Source organism: Pogoniulus pusillus, chromosome 2 (genome assembly GCF_015220805.1).
Source record: "Pogoniulus pusillus isolate bPogPus1 chromosome 2, bPogPus1.pri, whole genome shotgun sequence".
Taxonomy (NCBI): Eukaryota; Metazoa; Chordata; class Aves; order Piciformes; family Lybiidae; genus Pogoniulus; species Pogoniulus pusillus.
Window position 1 is genome coordinate 36,067,441 of NC_087265.1, and position 21,481 is coordinate 36,088,921.

The 21,481-nt window shown below is 39.4% G+C and overlaps 1 protein-coding gene across 2 annotated transcripts; it reads left to right on the plus strand.

Moving 5' to 3' along the window:
* On the plus strand, nt 1-9,393 carry MDH1B (malate dehydrogenase 1B). 2 transcript variants are annotated; one of them, XM_064161053.1, is made up of 10 exons: nt 1-114; nt 609-721; nt 1,616-1,750; nt 1,910-2,052; nt 2,722-3,224; nt 4,290-4,431; nt 5,374-5,537; nt 6,712-6,851; nt 7,575-7,639; nt 9,124-9,393. In XM_064161053.1, the coding sequence occupies exons 1-9, from the start codon at nt 93-95 to the stop codon at nt 7,617-7,619; spliced, it is 1,407 nt and encodes a 468-aa protein (XP_064017123.1). In that variant the 5' UTR covers nt 1-92; the 3' UTR covers nt 7,620-7,639; nt 9,124-9,393. The 2 variants fall into 2 exon arrangements, with proteins under 2 accessions (XP_064017123.1, XP_064017131.1); XM_064161061.1 differs by lacking the exon at nt 1-114 and adding an exon at nt 234-451.
* Nucleotides 9,394-21,481: the final 12,088 nt, after the last annotated feature.

Here is a 21,481-nt window from a genome sequence, read left to right on the forward strand (position 1 = left end):
GAGAAGGACGGCGCGGGCCGAGGGACAAACGGCTGCTGCGCGCGGCGGTTGCTGCGCGACGCCTCGGCGGCGGCGTGAGCGGCGCGGGGCGCATGGCCAAGTTCGTGCTGGCCGGTGAGGCGAGGCAGGGCTGCGGGTGCCGGTACAGAGCGGGAGACAGGCGGCGGCGGCAGCTGGACTGTGCCCGGGGCCGCCCTTTGTCTCTGCAGGCTCCGTAGAGTGACGTTATTTTAGTCTTCTCGTTGAAAGCGGCGTCTGTAGGGCACACGCCTCGGCCGTTCTCGAGTCGGCTTTGGCCCCGCGCCCTGTCGTGAGGCTTCTGCCTCTGCTGCTGTCCCTGGGGAGGGGTAACCTTCTCAGCCCTCTCAGCGATTGTTGAAGAAACTATTCAGCCTCTGAATTTCTCTTTTTGTTGCTGACTTACACACTTCTGTTAACTTTCTGATAACTCGTAAGACCTTATCTTTTGTTGTTGTTGTTGGTTTTAGTGTTTTTTGTTTTGTGTTTTTTTTTTAACTGGGACAATTGAAAAAAGGTTTTGCTATTGAGCCCTTATCAGTTAATGTCACAACATCTTCAACGTGTGATGTTGGCACTTGCCTTCACAGGTAAGGCAAACTGCCCTTACTATGCCAAAGCTGAGCTCCTGGCTGACTATCTCCAGGCTAACTTGCCAGACTTCAGGGTTCACAAGATTCTTCAGCACCCTGACAAATGGGAGGTAAGGGATAGTAAGTCAAGTCGTTGAAAGATGCTTCTGTGCTTTGCTAAGAAACGAATATGCTCATCTTTAGTGTGTCTCTTTTTCTGATACCAGCATTTTGATATCTGAGTAGAGGTGCTGCAGAAGCAACTTTGGCCATGAGAGGTAGCCAGAGGAAAAGTTTGAATCTGAAAGGCTGGCATTCTCAAGAGTCTTAGCACAGACAAAGGGCACAAAATGCATGCCATTCTAAGAAGTTGTTTTTTTTCTTTATTAAGTATAAGTGGCTGCTCAGCCTATAGAGCTTTTGCACACTGTGATTGCATATGTCTTCAGCGTTGTTAATCATCAACAGCATTTCTGGCATTCAAGGGCTTTGAATTACAATGGAAGTATGAAATTAAATCTCACTTATTTGTTTACAATGTGGGTAGGCCTTTCTGAGAACTCTTGCTATAGACATGTCATGTCTACATTGTAGTCCCTATAAAGAGCTGAAAAATTACAATATTCATGACATAATACTATGATGTTTATCACCTCATATATTTAGCTTAACACCTCAACCATGTAACTTGAACAGGTAAGTGTACAGCAGTTAGCCTCTGCAATTTACTTATCTTCTGCTGCTAAATAGGAAGCCTCAGATTACTCACTGTTTCACAGCACTGTGACACTAAAAACAACAGCAAATTGGCAGCAGTAAACTCAAGCAGAATGAGAACCTTTTGCTCACTTGCTGAGGTTCTACAGTATCACCATGCCTTGCTTTTGTACGTATCGGTATGTAAATTGTGAAGCACTTTGCAATTATGTATTGAAATTAAAAATTAAGAATGTTTACAGCTGTAGTATCTATGTTATCAAATGTGAAGAAGTACTAAAACCTTCTGGTGGGGATGTTTACATTAGCAGTGGCTTCATGACATCTGTGAAATGAACGGATGGGAACACAGAGAGTCTCCTATCATTTGGAGAGAACTGTTGGACCGAGGAGGAAAGGGTCGGCTTCTAGGAGGAGTTAATGATTTTCTGGAACACGCTCAGGTAGTGAGCTGCCTGTAATACTGTAAATCCATATTTTACTTCCCATTATAATAATGTTGTTCTTTATTCCTCCTCTAAATGTGAAACAAAGCTATCCTTTCTAGTGTTTCCTGGCTGTTTGGCTTGTCATTTGATTAGAGACCGTCCTTTTTTTCTTAGCGCTATTATGGCATCACCTCAGTGACATCGAATGAGGAAATGTTAGAGATTGCTGAGGAGAACCTGAAGGCATATGCTGAAATTGAGAAAGAGGAGGAAGAGATTAAAAATCTTGTCAAGCCTTTGCAGATCTGGATCACGAGGTAAGAGCAAACTCAACATCCTTGAAGTTTCATTAAGCTTCAGGAGAATGCACTTTTCCTGTCATGTATAACAGTCATAACTATCTGAAGTCACACGTGAATCCCTGTAATTTGCTGATTTGAATTGGATTCTGCCCCCCTCATTATGAACATGCAGTATATAATTTAGAAATTATTTCTTCTTTTGTCATGTTTTACACCAGTTCAAGGTAAGAATGTAAACAGGCAACATTTAGAACCAAGATTACCCTAGAGAAGAAGTATTTTCAAATTAAGATGGGGATTTTTTAGTGCATCTATCCTGCATTAAATGTTTTTGGAAATATAGAAGTAAGTATGAGTATCTTGCGATTCTAACTTTAGAAATTTCTGTATTTCTGGTAGTCCTAATAGAGCACCTTAACAAAATAGTGATATTTGAAGTCACCAATTTTTATGTAACAGTATCAACTGACATATATAGGATGAAAAAAACTTCAAATGAAAGGTGGACCCAACTATTTTAATTTTTAACCTGTTAAAATGACAGAAAGAGCAAAAAAGGAATCAAGCTAATGGTCTATTTAAACATAGTCAACTACAAAAGAGCTCTGTTTATTTATATAATACTTCCAAACTTGCAGTGGTTAATCATCAACTATAACTCTTCTATATCCTTCTCTTTATCAGTGCATCATCTCCAATCTGCTATCAGCTGATCCCTCTGTTGGCAAACGGCGAAGTGTTTGGGATGACCACAGAAATCAGCATCCATTTGTTTGACACTGACAAGTTTAAGGAAGTTCTTTGTGGTATTGTAATGGAAGCTGAAGACATGGCATTCCCACTCCTCCGGAGTATTTCAGTGCACACTGAAATACGTGAGGCTTTTGTTCAAGCTGATGTTGTCATTGTTCTTGATGATGTCCTCTTAAACCATGAAGTCAAATCGCTTGAGAACTGCATTAGAGAAGTGAGTGAGATTTGCCAAGTCTACGCTCCTCAGATTGAGAGGAATGCCAGGAGTGAGGTCAGAGTAATTTCATCAGGAAAAAAATTTGTGAACCTTAAGGCAATGCTGATCATGACATACGGCCCATCAATTAAACCTGAGAATGTCATTGCCGTTGCAACATCCTGGGAAAGTGTGGCCAAAGCCATGCTAGCCAGAAAGCTGAATATGAACACAGCAGGTGAATATTTATGTGTTCTGCATTTGGGGAATTCAGTGGATGGATACCTTTGAGAGCACGTATATAATTGCAGAACACAGTTGACCTGTGTGCAGAAATGCAGCCATAGCAGTGCACTCACTAAACGGAATGGCTGTACAGAATGTGTGACTAGGAGGTGCTACCATTCTCTGTGCTAGCCAGTCGCTGGGTGTGTGCCTGATTCCATGAATATCAGTTCTTTTGTTAATGCTTGGAGACTCAGCCCTGCCTTTAAGGTGTGTTTGTGCTGGAACTATGCTAAAAAGCACTGAGCTGTGTTGTGGGTCAAAGACTTAAAGTTGCAAGAGTGCTTTTGCAATTTGCAGTTCACTGTTATAATGGAGACACACAAACTATCTGTGAATTAACATAGCAACATACTGCTGTGCAGATAACGAGAGTACAGTAGAACTGTGTTGTAGTGTTATTCAGGGTTAATTAGTTTTTTTCCTCAGGTTAGTTGTTACAGCTTGGTTATGTTTTCATGGTTCTGTGCTGCATGGCAAAAGGTGGTCTGCTCAGTGCCAGGATTCTTTCAGCATTGGAGAAGTAGGAAATGGTCTTCAATGACAAGTCTAGGGGTGTGTGTATTTGCAATTATAAATATTTTTTAAATGTAAGGTAATAGGCTAAATAGACTATCAGCAGGTTATTTGAGAAATTTCTTTTGCACCAAAGCAGATAGTTTGGGATTTTTTCTAAATGATTCTTTACTGTTAGGCATTCTATGTATGCATGTACAGATTGTATTTGTGCAATACGATTTGGTTTGGGTTTTGACATAGAAGTCTTTACTAAGTTTTGTCTATTTTGTACAATAACGTGATAGTTTGATTTTCAGATTGTGATTAAGTTTTGTATGTTATGAAGAAACCTGCTGCATTTTTTCAGATCAAACCATTCCTGCTATCAAGGAAATAATTCATCATGAAGGGAAAGAATAATTCATCATGAAGGGCATTTCTGAAGGACATCTAGTCCAGCCTACATTGTGAAAATATGTATCTATCTCTTCATTAATCTCTGTATTTTCCTCTGTTACAGGTGTTAAAAATGTAATTGTTTGGGGCAATATTACTGGCCACAACTACATTGATTTGTCACATGCAAAACTTTATGGATACGATTGTGCTATTTGGGGCCCAGATGATTTTCCACGTCCTTTGTTGAATATGATTTATGATAGGTACACTACAAATCTTTTTTTTTTAAGTAAAGCTAAATAACTGCTTTTAGTCCACGTTTGTCTGAAATGTGTAATAAATATCAAGAGAGGTTTTTTTCAGGATTTGTCTTTAGTGACCAGCTCTATACTTAAAGGAAAACTCAAGATGAAGTACTCTGGAAAAGAAGTTGAGTAATTCCTAGTGCTACATGTAGTTCTCGCTCTCCTGCCAACACTGTTTGTAACTATATTTTCCACCATACTAAGTATGTTTCTCTTCTATTATATTACAAGCAGCTTATAAGAACTAGTGGAAGTTTGGGTAATGGCTTAGATGTCTAGTATGCATGAAGAAACTTTGAAATAATACTAAACATATCTGCGTCTTGAAGTACCTATATTCCCATTGAACATATGGTCTGAACACGCTAATGTAGTCAGTTGCTCAAAACAGACAATGTGTTAACTGCTATTAAAAATGATACCAGGCAGCTGGATAACCTCTTGTGGGAAGAGAAAGTATGAGTGCAGTGAGAGGGCAGCAGATGTGGCATTTCATCATACCTGACTATACTGACTCCCACTCTGGTCTAAACCTAGCATTTACTGGACAGCAGACATTCGTTTTTATCCTGCCCTTGTGCTGTGATAAGCACAGAGAAATTATGGTTCATGTCTGACTTTTACATAAAATGGTAATTCATAATGATATTATCATTAATAATAACACAGATTACAACTTGAGTAAATAACTTTCATAGATGGCACTTTATTGCTACCTTTTGAACCATTTTTTGTTAGATTGTATATTTTCGGTCTCTAAGTGCCTTGCGTTTAACAGTGAAGTTTGATTTTGACTGTTTTCTTCCTTCAGGTTTCTTTTTTTTTTCCTCTAAAAAATTACTCTGCCTATAGTCACCTTTTATTTTCTTCTCTTCCTCCACCCTTCTTTTTTGTATGTAGTGAATGGGTCCATTCAGAACTTCAGTCTGCACAGAGCTCCCTGACTTCTAGGGTCAGCCGCTATGTAGGAATGTTGCCTGCTCATGCAGTAGCCACTGTACTGAGATACTGGTATCATGGCTCTCCTCCTGGGGAGATCATTTCTGTGGGAGTACTTACTACAGGTAAGTCTAGTTTTGTCACTTACTCTTTTGTAGCTTTCCTCAGGACTTAGAACATTATTTTTAATTCTGGATTTTAAATATAAACAGGTAAACCACATCAGGATATAGTGTGAGGCTGAGGGATTTTTTTCAGCATAAAAACCTCCAAATCTAAGAAATTTTACTTTCCAGAGCTTGTGATTTGATAATCATTTCTTACAAGCATCTCTTAGATTAACATTATCTTGTTGCAGAGTCTCTTAGTTTAAATACTTTTCTGGTATATATGTTGCATGCAAGGACATTAGGAAGAAGTTCTTCACAGACAGAGTGTTTGGCCATTGGAACGGGTTGCCCGGGGAGGTAGTGGAGTCACCATCCCTGGAGGTGTTTAAGAGGAGGCTGGATGAGGCACTTAGTGCCATGGTTTAGTTAATTAGAAGGGTTAGGTGATAAGTTGGACTCTATGATCTTAGAGGTCTTTTCCAACCTTGTTAATTTTGTGATTCTGTAACCATAGTTCTTAGAGCCTAAGCAATGAAAACCTGTTCTTGTGTAGTTACATGGACCAATACACAAAATATGTCACAACAGACATTTATTTTAATACATGAAATTGTTACACCATTTCTGTTACAGCATAGGAAAGATATGGACCTGCTGGCACAGGTCCATAGGAAGGCCATAAATACAATCTAAGGGCTGGAGCACTTCTGCTGTGAAGAAAGACTGAGAATGTTAGGATTGGTCATCCTGGAAAAGGGAAAGCTCTGGGGAGACCTTATTGCAGCCTTCCAGTGCTTGATGGGGACCTGTTGTCATACAACAAGAAGCAATGGTTTTAAGCTAAAAGAGAGGAAAATTTAGACTACATAAAAAGAAGTTTTTTACCGTGATGGTGATGGAATGCTGGAACAGGTTGCCAAGTGAGGTGGTAGAAGCCCCATGACTTTCAAAGGTGCTTTCCAACTCAGTCATGTACATTTAACTAAAATACAAAGTTACAGTGAAAGGAGAACTCTTTTGTCTTTGAACCCTACACTGAAAAAATCCAGTCCACATTTATACTAGGATCTTGCAGTTGCTGATTTTTCGCAAGCCTGTATGACTAATCTTGACACTGGTAAGGATGTGTTTTTAATCAGAAATAATGTGTTTGGGTAATATTAAGAGGTTTTTTTTCCCACTACTTCAGGTCAGTTTTGTGTTCCTGAAGGAATTGTCTTTTCTATGCCAGTGAGGTTCCAGAATGGTAGCTGGGAAGTCATGACAGAATTAGAAATCGTTGAAACAACCCAAGAAGTTCTGCGCCGTTTAGCCCATGAGCTGATTCAGGTGATGATTTCTTGTATTTAGTAGTATGCCCATTCTGCCACCTATGGGTTCGTTGCAATATAGCTTTGAATGCTGAGACCTTTGCTCCAAGTGTTAGCTGTACAGCCATAGATGGGCAATCTGCACACATGCCCTTATATGTGATAAATACCAGATATTGATAAATGTAAGGTATTACTTATATATTGAAATGAACAGATGACTGTTCTGCTGCCCAAGGAGGAGCTGATAAAATAAATTTACCTATGTAAGCATGGAATTTGCATCCCAAGTTTTGCAGGCTTTGTGCCAAATAGAAATAATATTAATTTACTGTTTCTGCGTTCTGTGCTGCTAATGTTGATTTGGCTTGTGATTCAGACTACTATGCCAGGAGACATGTTTTTTTGGATCTTTGTGGCTGTGATTCAGTATGAATCAGGGCCAGATTTTACTGGAATTAGAGATTTTTCAGAAAATACGGAGTCAGTGAGCAGTAATTTCATCATGAACTACTTGTTCACTTAGAAAAGAATAATTTAATTTGATTAAATATTAAAATTCTAAAAAGACTGAGCTCAAATTCCATATTCTAGCTTCAATTGGATGTTGTGATCTTCAGCCCATAACATATGAGGACTATTTTACTTTAACATATCATAAATTGTGCTAGAAATTACAGTAGATGAAAAGAATGGATGATACTCAAACTGCCTTTTTTATTTGTTTTTTTTTTTCATTCAGGAAAAGCAAATTGCTCTAAAGAAAATAGAAGAAATGCATCACTAGTAAAAAGTATTCACTTCAAGGTGTGTTTTTCTCACCATAAAAGATGCCATCAAGTTTTAAGTGAGAATTTAAGTAATGGGTATGAAATTCTTCAGGAAGGAATAACAATAACAAGTGCTTGTGTGATGTATCCTGACTGTGTGTGGGTCAGGGAAAGCCTGCATGGTAACAACCTCATTTTTTGATATGTTTCCGTTGTGTCATTCACAGTTTATGAATATAAAAATCAAGCATAAATAATACATTTGGCATGACACATTTTATCTTAGGTTCTTAGTAAATATAAAATCTATTTGACCAAAGTAACTACTGTTAGAAAAGTATTTTCACCATATGGCCTACTTTTTGTTTATTAATCTATTCTTTACTATAGCATCTGGAAGTAATGAGTTGAATTTCTAACAGAGGAGAAATACTGTAAAATGAAACTCAAATTTCTAAGTTTTCTGTTTGTTGCAGTACTGAACAGTTCATTTGGTATCTTTAGCCTCTAAGCCTGTCAGAAGAAGAGGTTGAGACACGCAGGCAGTGAGCTGAAAAAGGGATATTGTTACTTTCCAGAGTAAGGCAATGTCCATAAGTGGCAGCCACATCTGCTACTTCTTTCAGTTATGATAGATGATAGATTTCTTAGAGGTCCCTACATTGTGTATTATTAAGCCCTTTAATTTTATTAATGACACAGGAAGTTTATAATTAATTATCTTAATGCATAGTGAGAAGAGAAATTTCATCTAAAAGTCTACAGAACAATTCCACTATCCCTTAACATTTAGGAGCATGTGGGAAGTGTATAGGCCACATGATACTGCTATGGCAACCCATGAATCCACAATCTGCTTTTTCCATGCAGAATAAAAGCCCCACATATTCTCCCAAGTCTTTCTGTGCTGCTTTTCCTACCTATTTTGTTTTTTCAAGTCCTCTTGAGATTATATAATATAAAGAAGAATGATTTGTCAAAGAACAGAGGAACTTTAAAATGGGTTAAATTTTTGTTTTCCCTAGCCATTTCTTTCTGCTTTTATGTCCTTCAGGCGTTTTCCTTGGTTGTATTTTTTTTCCCCTTTCTTCAAATACTTTCCAATACTTCTATATCATCATTTACCATACTATAATCTGTTCTTTTGCATCGAAGGCAGGCTAAAGAATGGGGAAACTAGATGTCTTTAGTGAGCACATAAGCTTTTTGGTTTTCCATGCTTTTTTCTCAGGAAAAGACTACAGACTTGATTAACCCACATAGGAGTATTCTGCTCTGTCTGCTCTCTACTTGTATGGCCCTGCTTTTCTGTAGAGCTGCTTTCTTGAGGCTGCTTTAAACACTAAGCAGAGGGTCTTTCGATTGCTGGCAGCTAACTGCTTAGTTGTGGCCTTCTATTGTGACATTAGTGTCAGGAGCTGTACTGTTGAAGTATTACAAAAATTACTTGCTTATCTCCTTGCACATGTAAATGTTTTAGGAGACTGGCAAAAATATTTACTGGTTTTGTGTTTTTTGCAGAGATGGAAACCTTGCCTACTGGTTCACTTTAGCCAGAGTTGTCTGGAGGAGAAAATGCTGAAAATTCCCATACTCAAACAACATTTCAGTTGCTCAAAAGAGTTAACTATGAAGAAAGCCTAAATATTGTCATAGCTTTTACACAGCTTTTCCTCATCAAAATCCTGGAAATCTGTAGGCAGAAAAATATTTCAGAAACAGTGTGAGTGTAGCATTCTTAATCTGGAGAATTTTGTTTCTTCAGACTAATAAATTGTTTCAAAAATTTTGTTTGATGTATAAGATGTTCGTATTATGACAATTTTAAGGAAAATTGTCACACACAGAGTAGCAGTTTTATAACTCCAAAGCCTTGTTGCAGATGTAATGCAACATAGTACTTGTGTAAAAATATGTATTCTCAAGCAAAATAGGATTTTTACCAGAAGAATGTAAATGCATACATCTCCTTAGTGACAAGATCATAGAATCATAGAATGGTTTTGGTTGGAAGGGACCTCAAAGATCTTCCACTTCCAACCACCCGTCATAGGCAGGGACACCTCCCCTTAAAACAGGTCACTCAAGGTCTCATCTAACCTGGCCTCGAACACCTCCAGGGAGGAAGCATCCACAACCTCCCTGGGCAACCTGTTCCAGTGTCTCACCACCCTTACTGTAAAGAACCCTTTCTTAACATCTAGTTTCAATCTCCTCTCTTCCAGTTTCAACCCATTACCCCTCCTTCTGTCATTACAAGACCTTGTAAACAGTCCCTCCCCAGCCTTCCTGTAGGTCCTCTTCAGATACTGAAAGGCTACTATAAAGTCTCCTTGAAGCCTTCTCTTCTCCAGGCTGAAGATCCCCCACTCTTGTAGCTTGTCCTCATTGCACAGGTGCTCCAGCCCTCTGAACATCTTATGGCCCTCCTCTGGACTTGCTCTAATGGTTTGATGTACCTCTTGTGTTGGGGTCTCCAGAACTGCACACAGTACTCCAGGTGGGGTCTGACATGAGCAGAGTAAAGGAGCAGAATCCCCTCCCTTGCTCTGCTGGCCATGTTTCTTTTGAAGCAGCCCAGGACACAGTTGCTGTGTGGGCTGCATGTGCATGCTGCTGGCTCATGTTGAGCTTTTCATCAACCCAGACCCCCCAGGTCCTTTTCCTCAGGACTGCTGTCCAGCCATTCACCACCCAGCCTGTATATGTGCTTGGGATTGTGCCAACCCAGGTGCTGCAGGACCTTACACTTGGCCGTGTTGAATTTCATGAGGTTGGCCTGGGCCCACCTCTCCAGCCTGTCCAGGTCCCTTTGGATGGATCCCTTCCCCCTAGCAAGTTGACTGTGCCACACAGCTTGGTGTTATCTGCAGACTTGCTGAGGGTGCACTCGATTCCTCTGTCCATGTCACTGACGAAGGTGTTAAACAGCACTGGTCCCAGCACTGAGCTCTTGGCACTGGTCTCCAGGTGGACATTGTGCCATTGATCACCACTCTCTCTGTGCGACCATCCAGCCAATTCCTTATCTAGCAGTGCTCCACCCATCAAGTCCCTGTTTTTCCTGTCTGGTGACCAGGATGTCATGTGGGACAGAGTCAAATGCCTTACTCAGGTCCAGGTAGATGATGTCAGTTGCCCTTCTGTTGTCCATTCTTGCTGTGACTTCATTATAAAAAGCCCCTAAATTTGTCAGACGTGATTTGCCCTTGGTGAAGCCATTGCTGGTTACCACCAGTCACCTCTGCTTTGTTTCCCATTTGCCTTAGCAGAGCCTTCAGGAGGATCTGCTCCATAATCTTGCCAGGCACAGAGGTGAGACTGACTGCTCTATAGTTCCCAGGGTCATCCTTTTTTTCCTTCTCAAAGCTGGGCTTTATGTTTGCCCTTTTCCAGTCAGCAGAACTTCACCAGTCTGCTATGACCTTACAAAGATGATGGACAGTGGTTTAGCAACTTCATCTGCCAGTTCCCTCAGGACCCATGGGTGGATCTCATCAGGCCCCATGGACTTGTGCACATTCAGATTCCTTAGGTGCTCGTGAACATAATCTTCAATTATAATGAGCAGATCTTCCTTCTCCCAGTCCTTACTTTTGCCCTCTGGGACTTGGACATTGTGGTTAGAGACCTTGCCATTAAAGACTGAGGCAAAGAAATCATTGAGCACCTCAGCCTTATCCATATCCTTTGTCATCAGCTCTCCATTTCCCTTCTGGAAGGGTCCCACATTCTCCCTTGTCCTCCCTTTCTCACTAATATACCTGAAGAAGTTCTTCTTGTTCCCCTTAATGTCCCTAGCCAGATTCAATTCCAGCTCTCCTTTAGCTTTCCTAACCTGAGCTTTGCTTGCACGAACAATGTCTTTATATTTGTCCCAGGTTCCCTGTCCTTGCCTCCGCTCTCTGTAGGCTCTTTTCTTGCATATCAGCATGTCCAGGAGCTCTCTATTCGTCTATGCAGGCCTCCTAGCGTTCTTACCTGCCTTCCTCTTTTTTGGGATACATTGCTCCTGGGCCTGGAGGAGGTGATCCTTGAACACTGACCAGCTTTCCTGGGCCACTCTTTCATCCATTTTTTTCCCATGGCACCCTGCCAAGGAGGTCCCTGAAGAGGTTGAAATCTGCTCTTCTGAAGTCCAGATCGTTTTTGTCTCCATGCTTTTTATTTCTTTCAGTAGTTTCATGGGTACTAAGATGTTTTAGGTCAAAGATGCCATTAATTACATTGTTATCTAAATGGGATTGTTGAGGAACCACTTCCACTTGCATGTTTTTGGTGCCTTAAAAGATGGAGACTGTGTAAAATTAAATAGGCTATTCTAGGTTGTTACCACTAGGATTTACTATTTTTTCTTTTTGTGTAGTTGCACCAACTGTTTCTTACACCAGACTGTGCTTTCTGCATTATTGTGCCAGCTTTCACCTCAAATTCAGTCTCTATAGCAACACTGTTCCTCAGCAACTGGGAGATGCTTAGTAAAGGCCCCTCAATTTAAAAATATTTCACTCCAACCATATGGAAAAGTTGCTTTGAAACAAAGATCAAAGCATTTTTATCTTTAAAAATTCAGGATATTTATTACTAATTAATTAGTGTTCTCTGTTTTGACTGCCTACACAATTACCTGATACTTTGATCTGGGCCTTTGCCAGGCATTTGTTGTGCACAGCATTCATTTAAAAGCAAAACCTTTAGAACTGTGTCTTGAAGTCAACTTGTAAGTGCTGTAAAAATACTGGGCTTCTCTGACGGTGTCATCCAACTTCTAGGACTTTAGTCAGTAGCTGAGAGAAAGGTAAGCATGGTTACAGTGTTTTAGAGGAGGCAATAATGTCAGCCTTTGAATGCAATAAAGAATGTTTTCACCCTTCACGTGAAACAAAAGTAATTGTAGTTTATTCTATGCATATTTAAAATATTGATGACATGTCTGATTTCAGAAGAAGGCAGGCTTCTGTGATGAAGTCAGCTGATCTGCTTGGGTATTTCTGCCTTACTTGATCTGGTTTGTTTTTCTTTGTGCTTTAACTTACTTTTACAGAATGTTTAAAATTGCATTTCATTTGCTAAAGTACATATTCTGAGAATCTGTATAGGCAAACAAAATATGTGTGCATAATCAGACAAGCTACTTTTCTTGAGCATTCCAATAGGACTCAAGAATAAGGCTACTTCTCTACATAAAAATATTTGTGTTAATGGGATCAGGGTTTATAACTATTAAAAATATTTCCTGTACAATCAGAATTAATTTTAAATATGTTTGTTTCATGGAAGTGTTTTAATTGTTAATAAAGGGCACATGTAACTTAAATACAGCACACTGAAATAGCGTATCAATGAAAAGTTAGTTCAGACTTGATGGCAAGCAGCTACTGCTACTTTCGTGTTACCTTCATTACAAATTAGATGTGCTAACTGTGAAGCAGATCAATTAATTTCAACCAAGCACTCCTACTGCAGTCAAGATCTGAACTTTCCATGGAGTTTTGCATATGAAAACATAGACTTTACATGTGTTGATAATGCCCTTCATAACTTTTTGAGGAGAGAATTCCTGGGTATGATATTATGCTATTGCACAATTACAGCTAGTTTGATAAAACACATAAAGACACTTAACTTTCAGAGTACCCTAGTACAAGAGAATACTGTATTTAGACATATGGGTAATTTGAAGGTTAGACATTGCACTGTACTGAATAGAGAGCTTGTCATCTTACAGTAAGTGTCAAATGCTACTAGGATAATTCATGTTGTATAAGACAGTGTATCTGTTCTTATTTGAGTGAGCAAATAGTAATGAGTTCTAATTTAAGTGAGCTTAACCTGTGTTTTTTTACATTCATCCTGTTGCTTCATTGTATTTACCTTTAGTGAGGAGAGAGGAAAAAAAAAGGAAGAAAACACAAGGTAAGCTCTTTTTTAAGTCTGTCTTTTTGGTTGCTATATGTAGTTTTCATTAAGCACTTCTATTTAAGTAATTGCTTAGAATCTTCAGATTTCACTGATTACTGTACATTGACTTTTCTGTCAAGCTACACAGAGGCATATCCTAATCCACTGTTTTAGGAGTGGAGTAATTTGTGTAAGCGAAATTTCATGCCTGTATAAATGTTGGGAAGAACTGCAGTCTTGCAGAACCCAGGGTTAAGTCCAAACTCTAAACCTGAGTAAGGAAGAAAATGGAAGAACAGTGAAAAAGTAACATAGTGATATTTCCTCCAAAGGAAGACCTTGGCATTATAATCTTTATTGAAGAAGTTATTAAAGCAAATCTGTATTTATTAAGAGACTGAAATACGAAGTTGCAGCTTTCACCATTTAAAATGGTGAAAAGGATATTTAAGGTACATTATAGATCACTGAATCTTTATGGCTCATAATTTGCCATTATTCTGTCATTTTTATGAGAATTGGTTGATAATGCTCACTGATATTAAAGTGAATATTTGGGTAAATTCAGATACCAAATTTATTTTTAAAGTTTTAGCTAGTTTTAAACTCTTTAGCTTTTATTTATTCTAGCAAATTTCCCTTTTTCCCCCAAGATAAGCCATGTCTGTAGCCTTTGGAGTCCTGTGTAACTTACATAGAATCATAGAATCATAGAATCAACCAGGTTGGAAGAGACCTCCAAGATCATCCAGTCCAACCTAGCACCCAGCCCTAACCAATCAACTAGACCATGGCACTAAGTGCCTCATCCAGGCTTTTCTTGAAGACCCCCAGGGATGGTGCCTCCACCACCTCCCTGGGCAGCCCATTCCAATGGGAAATCACTCTCTCTGGGAAGAACTTCTTCCTAATATCCAGCCTATACTTTCCCTGGCACAACTTGAGACTGTGTCCCCTTGTTCTATTGCTGGTTGCCTGGGAGAAGAGGACACCCCCCACCTGGCTACAATGCCCCTTCAGGTAGTTGTAGACAGTAATAAGATCACCCCTGAGCCTCCTCTTCTCCAGGCTAAACAACCCCAGCTCCCTCAGCCTCTCCTCATAGGATTTGTGCTCCAGGCCCCTCACCAGCTTTGTTGCCCTTCTCTGGACACATCTGTTATGCCTAGTGCTTTTGAACTGTAACATTAGTCAAAAGATTGTTAATATACTGGATTAATATTTATTCATATTAATAATTTGATTTTATGTTAAAAAATATGTTGTCAGAGCATTAATGAAGTAAATCCTGAGGGGAGACATTTAGTTTCTGTTGTTATCAGGGATATAATTACTTTTGCTTTCAGGATTGTGTAGGGAAATCAGTTCATGGTTATGCTTCCTTTTTGCCTGCCTTCTCAGCTCAAAAAGAAAAACTGAAAACTTTAGTTCTGTTTGAAAATTTTAGAAAACAGACTTCTGAGCAATTGCAATCAATAAATCTGGGAAAGCATCCCATGTAAATGTATGTCCTCTCTGACCCAAGATTATACCCTGCGAACTGTGTAGCAATCCTGTATGTAAACACTGGAGTCAGTAGTGAAAGATCTCATTTCCTCTATTTGAAACTGTTCTGGGAACTGGTTTTACCCTTTTGTAGCTGCTAGAATTGCTTCTGCTTTATCCTGAGCATAGAGCACACAATTTTCTGGACTTTCTCTGCACTATTATGTTGTTTTGTGTATTTTTTTTCTAATTGCATTTCTGAAATGCATCCAGTAAATTGTTCAGATGAAAAGGTTTGTTCTGAATGATTTGATATAGCTCTGTCTAGAAAACGTGCTTTTACACTTTGGCTTGTTTCATTATAGAACGCCTAATGCCATCTGTTCATTTCAAATGGCTCCAGACTTGCAGGGTAAGAATTTTTTCTCATTTTTCCCCAACTTTTCTCAAGAGATGTGTCTTGACATCTTCTGTGTCTGTCTGAATAGAAACTACTGAGTTGTAATGAAGTCATGCCACCTTCAGAATCTCGTGCTGTAGCACATAAATGACAAATCACACAGCTGTCATCTCCTGTTTTTATTTTTGTATCTCTCCTGGCACTTTTCATGCCACCATCTCCTTGGCTTGTGGAATGGTCAAGTGTACAGGGGCCACCTTCCTAATTGATAATAAGTGATACTTTTTTTTTTTCACATATTCTCTAATAGGCATGAGGAATGGCCATACCTTCCCTTTATGAGTGCAAAACCATAGCAAACACTTTATGTGCTATATTACATGTAGCACAAAATGCAGAACTTGCAAGTGACTTATGAGGAATGAATGTTTACAGCCCCTAAGCTGTAGCCCGCGGCTTGGATGGCAACACTCTGTGTTGGGTTAGGAACTGGCTGGAGGGCCGGACCCAGAGAGTGGTGGTGAATGGTGCCACATCCAGCTGGCGGCCAGTCACTAGTGGTGTCCCTCAGGGATCAGCCTTGAGCTCTGTGGTAAAGGGTTGGACTTGATGATCTGTGAGGTCTCTTCCAATCCTGATAATACTGTGATACTGTGATAAATAGCTTGTCATAAAAAACAATCCTAAAATATTTTTTGTGGGGTTTTTTTGGTATATTTTTCTTTGTCCTCTGTTGTACGTGTGTGCTCTCTCAAGTTAAATCTGGAACTGCTCTTGAAAGGCACAGAATGCCCTGCTTTGAGGCAACATTTTGTCTGTAAGAATGGACGTGAAATGAGTAGCAGATGGCTACTAAAACAGATTCCCTCCACTTAGAAAGTCATCTTGCACATGGAGGGTGTTTTGAGTTGGATCATGTGTATGTTTCTAGCATTTGTATTTGAAAATAAGCACTTGGAATTTAATCCATAGCCTACTGAAAGCTGTGGGAGTTTTTCTGTTACTTTGAAAAGAGCTTTGGATCAGTTTACTGAAGAAAAAAAGAACTGATGATACATAGAAGTCAAAACTAATTTTTCACATTGTGTGACATGCTACACTACATCTCCAAATAATATCACAAAATACAGTATGACAAGACTGGGACTAAACAGATGGTATAGCAGATACTGGCTTATTTCTGGATCTTAGGCAGCATCTGGGAACCAGCAGAGCCTGTAATTTGCTAACTATTAGCATTAGTCTGATACATTTGTGGGAAGCCATTGAACACAGATTGGCTGTTTGCTGCATTAAACAGGTAGCATTTTATGGGTTATATCTACTTGGTTATGGACATTTGTTGCCTATCTTAGACCTTAATCAAGAGTGAGTAACACTTCCTCTATGAAGTACAGGGAGGAAAAGTATGTGAAGACAGGAGGATAACTGATAAATCCCCTTCTAGTTTCTAAGGTTTTGTGAGTAAGCCTTTTTTTGTTTGTTTGTTTTAAAGTTCTAGATATCTGTGTAAAGTATGAGGTATAGGTCATGTTCAGAAGCCCTTACTTCCCACTCAGGAAAACATCCTTTAGTGATCTGAAAGGAACTGACATCATGTAAGAGTACAAGATTTAGTCACGCATCTTGAGTGGGATTACTAAGCAGAGATGTCAAAAGTCAGTTGCTCTATTCAATTGCTGATGATCTTCTGTAAGAGTCTCAGATGTTGATCTTATCAGAAAATTTGTTTAATACTTGAAATGTGTCCAAAACAATAACCCTGTTGTGCTGACTGACAAACTGTTCTCTGTAGAAAAGTCTCTCTTATCAAGATACTCTTGCCTGAAGAGATATTATTTTCTGGTGATCTTGACTAAAAGTATGCACAGTGCATTTCCTTTTTGTCTGATCTGTGATTCACAAAGGAGCAGGTGTGCTCTCTATGTTAAATACTTTTTTTTATGGCTTGTCATATCACTGGTCATAAGAAGGCCATTTCCCCCACAAAATTATTGTAAAGAACAAAAAGAGTTTTCATTTCTCCTACTAATTTGTAAAAGATTGCCCTCAGAATATTGTGGGGTTTCATAAAGACCAAATTTGGCTATTTTGATCTGGTTATCTTCTTCCTTCTTCTTCTTCCTTCTTCTTCCTTCTTCTTTCTTCTTCTTTCTTCTTCTTTCCTCTTCTTTCCTCTTCTTTCTTCTTCTTCCGCCTTCTTCCGCCTTCTTCCGCCTTCTTCCGCCTTCTTCCGCCTTCTTCCGCCTTCTTCCGCCTTCTTCCGCCTTCTTCCGCCTTCTTCCTTCTTCTTCCTTCTTCTTCCTTCTTCTTCCTTCTTCTTCCTTCTTCTTCCTTCTTCTTCCTTCTACTTTCTTCTTCTCCTTCGTAATGTGTTTGCTTTCTTCACACAAAGGCTTTCAATGGTGTTCAGAGCTCCATCTACAGAACAACCCTGAAACTACGCTCAGTACAAAGTCTGCCAATGTTAGTAGCTGAAGAGAATTCTGTGCTTTGATTGGGAGGAGGATCTGTAAAAAAATTACGTTGCTGTCAATATGAGTTATTATGCTACTTTTCTCTCCCATTTTCCACCTGAGAATCTCAGAAAGCATTATGAATAGACAAGAGCTAGAGAGTGCTTCATATACAAACTGGGTTTTTTTTTCCCCTTTTGGAATGTCAGTAGAAATACATCAGTAGAATTCAAAAGACACAGGAGAATAAAATTATTATAATCTGTAATGCTGCTGTGTAGACACCACTGGGCATTATGAATCTTTATCTGCAGATTATTATTATGGTTACTATTGTATCTATCACTATTATATCTATTATTATTGCATTATCTATTATTATTGCATGCCAAATTCTTATGTGTTTATTAGGAACTGATTTATTGGAAATAATTGTGTATTATGAAAAATGCATTGACATGCAATGTTTTTAACACTGTAAGTATTAATAAGAACAACCCAAAATATAATAGACCAGAAAACCCCTAGCTAGCACTCATTCTCCCTGTCTTTGAAGCGAGTAAGAATTCTGTACAAGTAGAAACTTCAGGAACAAAGCCCTGAGCATCTGGTTTATTTTGAAATTACTGGCTATAAATTCCATATTGAGCTAAAATACATGTAAATCCTGATTTTTTTCACCTTAAACAATCTGTTACTGAAAATGTGCAACATTTCAAGTGAGGCCTTCAGGGTAGCACGAAAAAGATGACTTGTTTGTAGGCCTTGGCCATGTCACAGTACAGAAGAAGCTATTCACACAGCTATGAGTCCGCAGCAGTAAGACAAAGAGCAACAAGTATAAACTTGAACATAGAAGATTTCACCTCAACATGAGGAGAAATTTCTTTACAGTGAGAGTGATGGAGCAAGGTGCCCCAAAAGGTCATGGAGTCTCCTCTGGAGACTTTCAAAACCCGCCTAGATGCATTCATGTGTGGAGTGCCCTAAGTAATCCTGCTTTGGCAAGGGAATTGGACTTGATGATCTCTGGAGGTCCCTTCCAACCTCTAATATTCTGTGATTCTGCAATACTGTTTTTCATTAGCTCTGTTACCTAGTCCTCCATGTCTCCTCTAGGCACCCATAGCATCTACTCCAGTTATTTGGCTCCTCATTGAGCACTGGTGGCCAGGATTATACATGGGTTTACAGACTGAGATTCACCAGTGTCTCACACTGATATTTTTCCCACCCATGGTGGAAAGGCCATAATCATGGATTCATAGAATGGTTTGGGTTGGAAGGTATCTTAAAGATCCAACCCCCCTAGCACTGGCATGGACACTTTCCACTAGACCAGGATGCTCAAAGCCTCATCCATCTTGACTTTGAACAGCTCCAGTGAGAAAGGCATCCATAACCTCCCTGGGCAACCTGTCCCAGTGTCTTATCAGCCTTACTGTAAAGATTTTTTTCCTACTGTCTAGTCTAAATCTGGTCTCTTCAAACTTCAATCCATTCCCTTTTGTCATATCACTACAAGCCCTTGTAAAAGGTCCCTTCCCAGCTTTCTCACAGGCCCTTTTCAGGTACTGGAAGACTACTCTAAGGTCTCTCTGGAGCCTTCTCTTCTCCAGGCTGAGTAATACTAGCTCTCAGCCTAATCTCAGTTCTCTGCTTCTTCAGCAATCTACAACCTGCTACAATCTTTCTCTTTCAATGTTAATTCTCATTGATCGTTCATCTGCAGTACTAAATGTGGCCTTAAGAAGCCATAACTTTCTTTTCCCACTGGATAATAGTTTCTTCCATGGCATATTCATAAAACAGCTTGTTTGTCCCTTTCTTGGCCACAGTGCCACCCTTCTCTTTGTATTTGTGTGTGAGGAGATAGCTTACATCAATGCATAAATTGTTTTCACACTTTTCCCAGTGAGTCTTTTTCTGAAGTACTGAATGGTGTGTAGCTTTATGCTATGCCTACACATTGAATGGCAGTTAGTTCTATAATTTGGATGCAGGTAGTTGTGCTGGTTTCTTCCCTTCCTATCTCTCCCTAAATCATATCCAGAGAATTTAAGTTGAGCTGTTCTGTCTTTGTATCACAAGTTTTGCTAGATCCATAAACCCCACAAGACCTTTCCCAGATTGTTTCCTCTTCATATTGCATATTGCTTTAGACTTCATTTTACAGACTTGTCTTAGCTAGGTACTTGTAGTGAAAAAATGTTGAGCTTTCATTCACTGAAATGCAGGAATCCTCATTCATTTCTCCCTTCATTTTCCCACAGTGGATTTGCTTGATGTTTCTCTGATTCAGCACTTCTTATCAAGTGAACAGACCCAGAGGGGAAAGCAGGTTCCTCTGAAAGTGCAGGAGATCTTTGCAATGCTGAAAAAAAATGTTCCAAAGAGTGAGAATAGAAACACGAAGCCAGGTAGATCCAAGAGCTGCTGAGTTCACATGGAGCCTGCTAGACTCCATGTATGACAAGTGATGGGAAGCATAGATGTAAATCCATCAAAAAGTACTACTAGATTGCCTCTACCGCTCTTACACCATTTCTGTATGCAGCTCATCCTTTTTGATGTTTGTTTGTTTTTCTCTTGGTACACACAATAGCAGTAGTTCATCTATAGGAATAGGAGGCAAAAGATTCATCAGAGAAACAGTGGTCAAAACTTCCAAAATTACCTGGAAATCCAGATGTCTTCTGGTCTGTACTGACTTTTTCTCTCAGTAGCTTTATAGAGACTGGCTTTTCTTTGGACTATCAAGGTTGTTGAAGACAGTTTTATGTAGTGATATTCTGATGTTCAATGCTGCTTTGCAAAAGTGATATCTTAAAAATAAAATTCCAGGATTTCCTGATTTATAGTTTCCAGTTCATGTATGCTTTGTCTTCACATGAAACGAATAGAACTGTTTTCTGTTAAACCTCTATGTTGTGAACTTGGGCTCTAAATTAAGCTCCATTATTTATAATCTGTCAAAACCAAAGCCCTGCTCTTCCATATGTCCTTTTGATTAAATTAACTTGGAGTGAAATTAAATGGAATCAGACCAAGAGAAGCATGGTGCAGGTCTGGGGCCACAGTGAAGCTGCTTGATGGTATAATACAAAACCTAGATTGTAATCCTGCATTCTCTTCCATATTTTTCACAAAGGAAGAGCAGATTTGGATTTTTTTTAATTACATGTATTGTAAATGTAATATTACATAGAATCATAGAATCAACCAGGCTGGAAGAGACCTCCAAGATCATCCAGTCCAACCTGTCACCCAGCCTTATCCAGTCAACTAGACCATGGCACTAAGTGCCTCATCCAGGCTTTTCTTGAACACCTCCAGGGACGGTGCCTCCTCCACCTCCCTGGGCAGCCCATTCCAATGCCAATCACTCTCTCTGGCAAGAACTTCCTCCTAACATCCAGCCTATACTTCCTGCGGTTACAACTTGAGACTGTGTCCGCTTGTTCTATTGCATGAGAGATCTTTAAGTGAGATGCTGTCTTTTTGTTTTATGATTGCATAATTTGAACAGCTAACTCAGCAATTATGTTCAGTGACAAAGGATCTTACATATAAAACATCTCAAAAATGAGACATCAGTTACATACATGTAAAAGGGTGTGAGTTTTTTAGGTTGTCT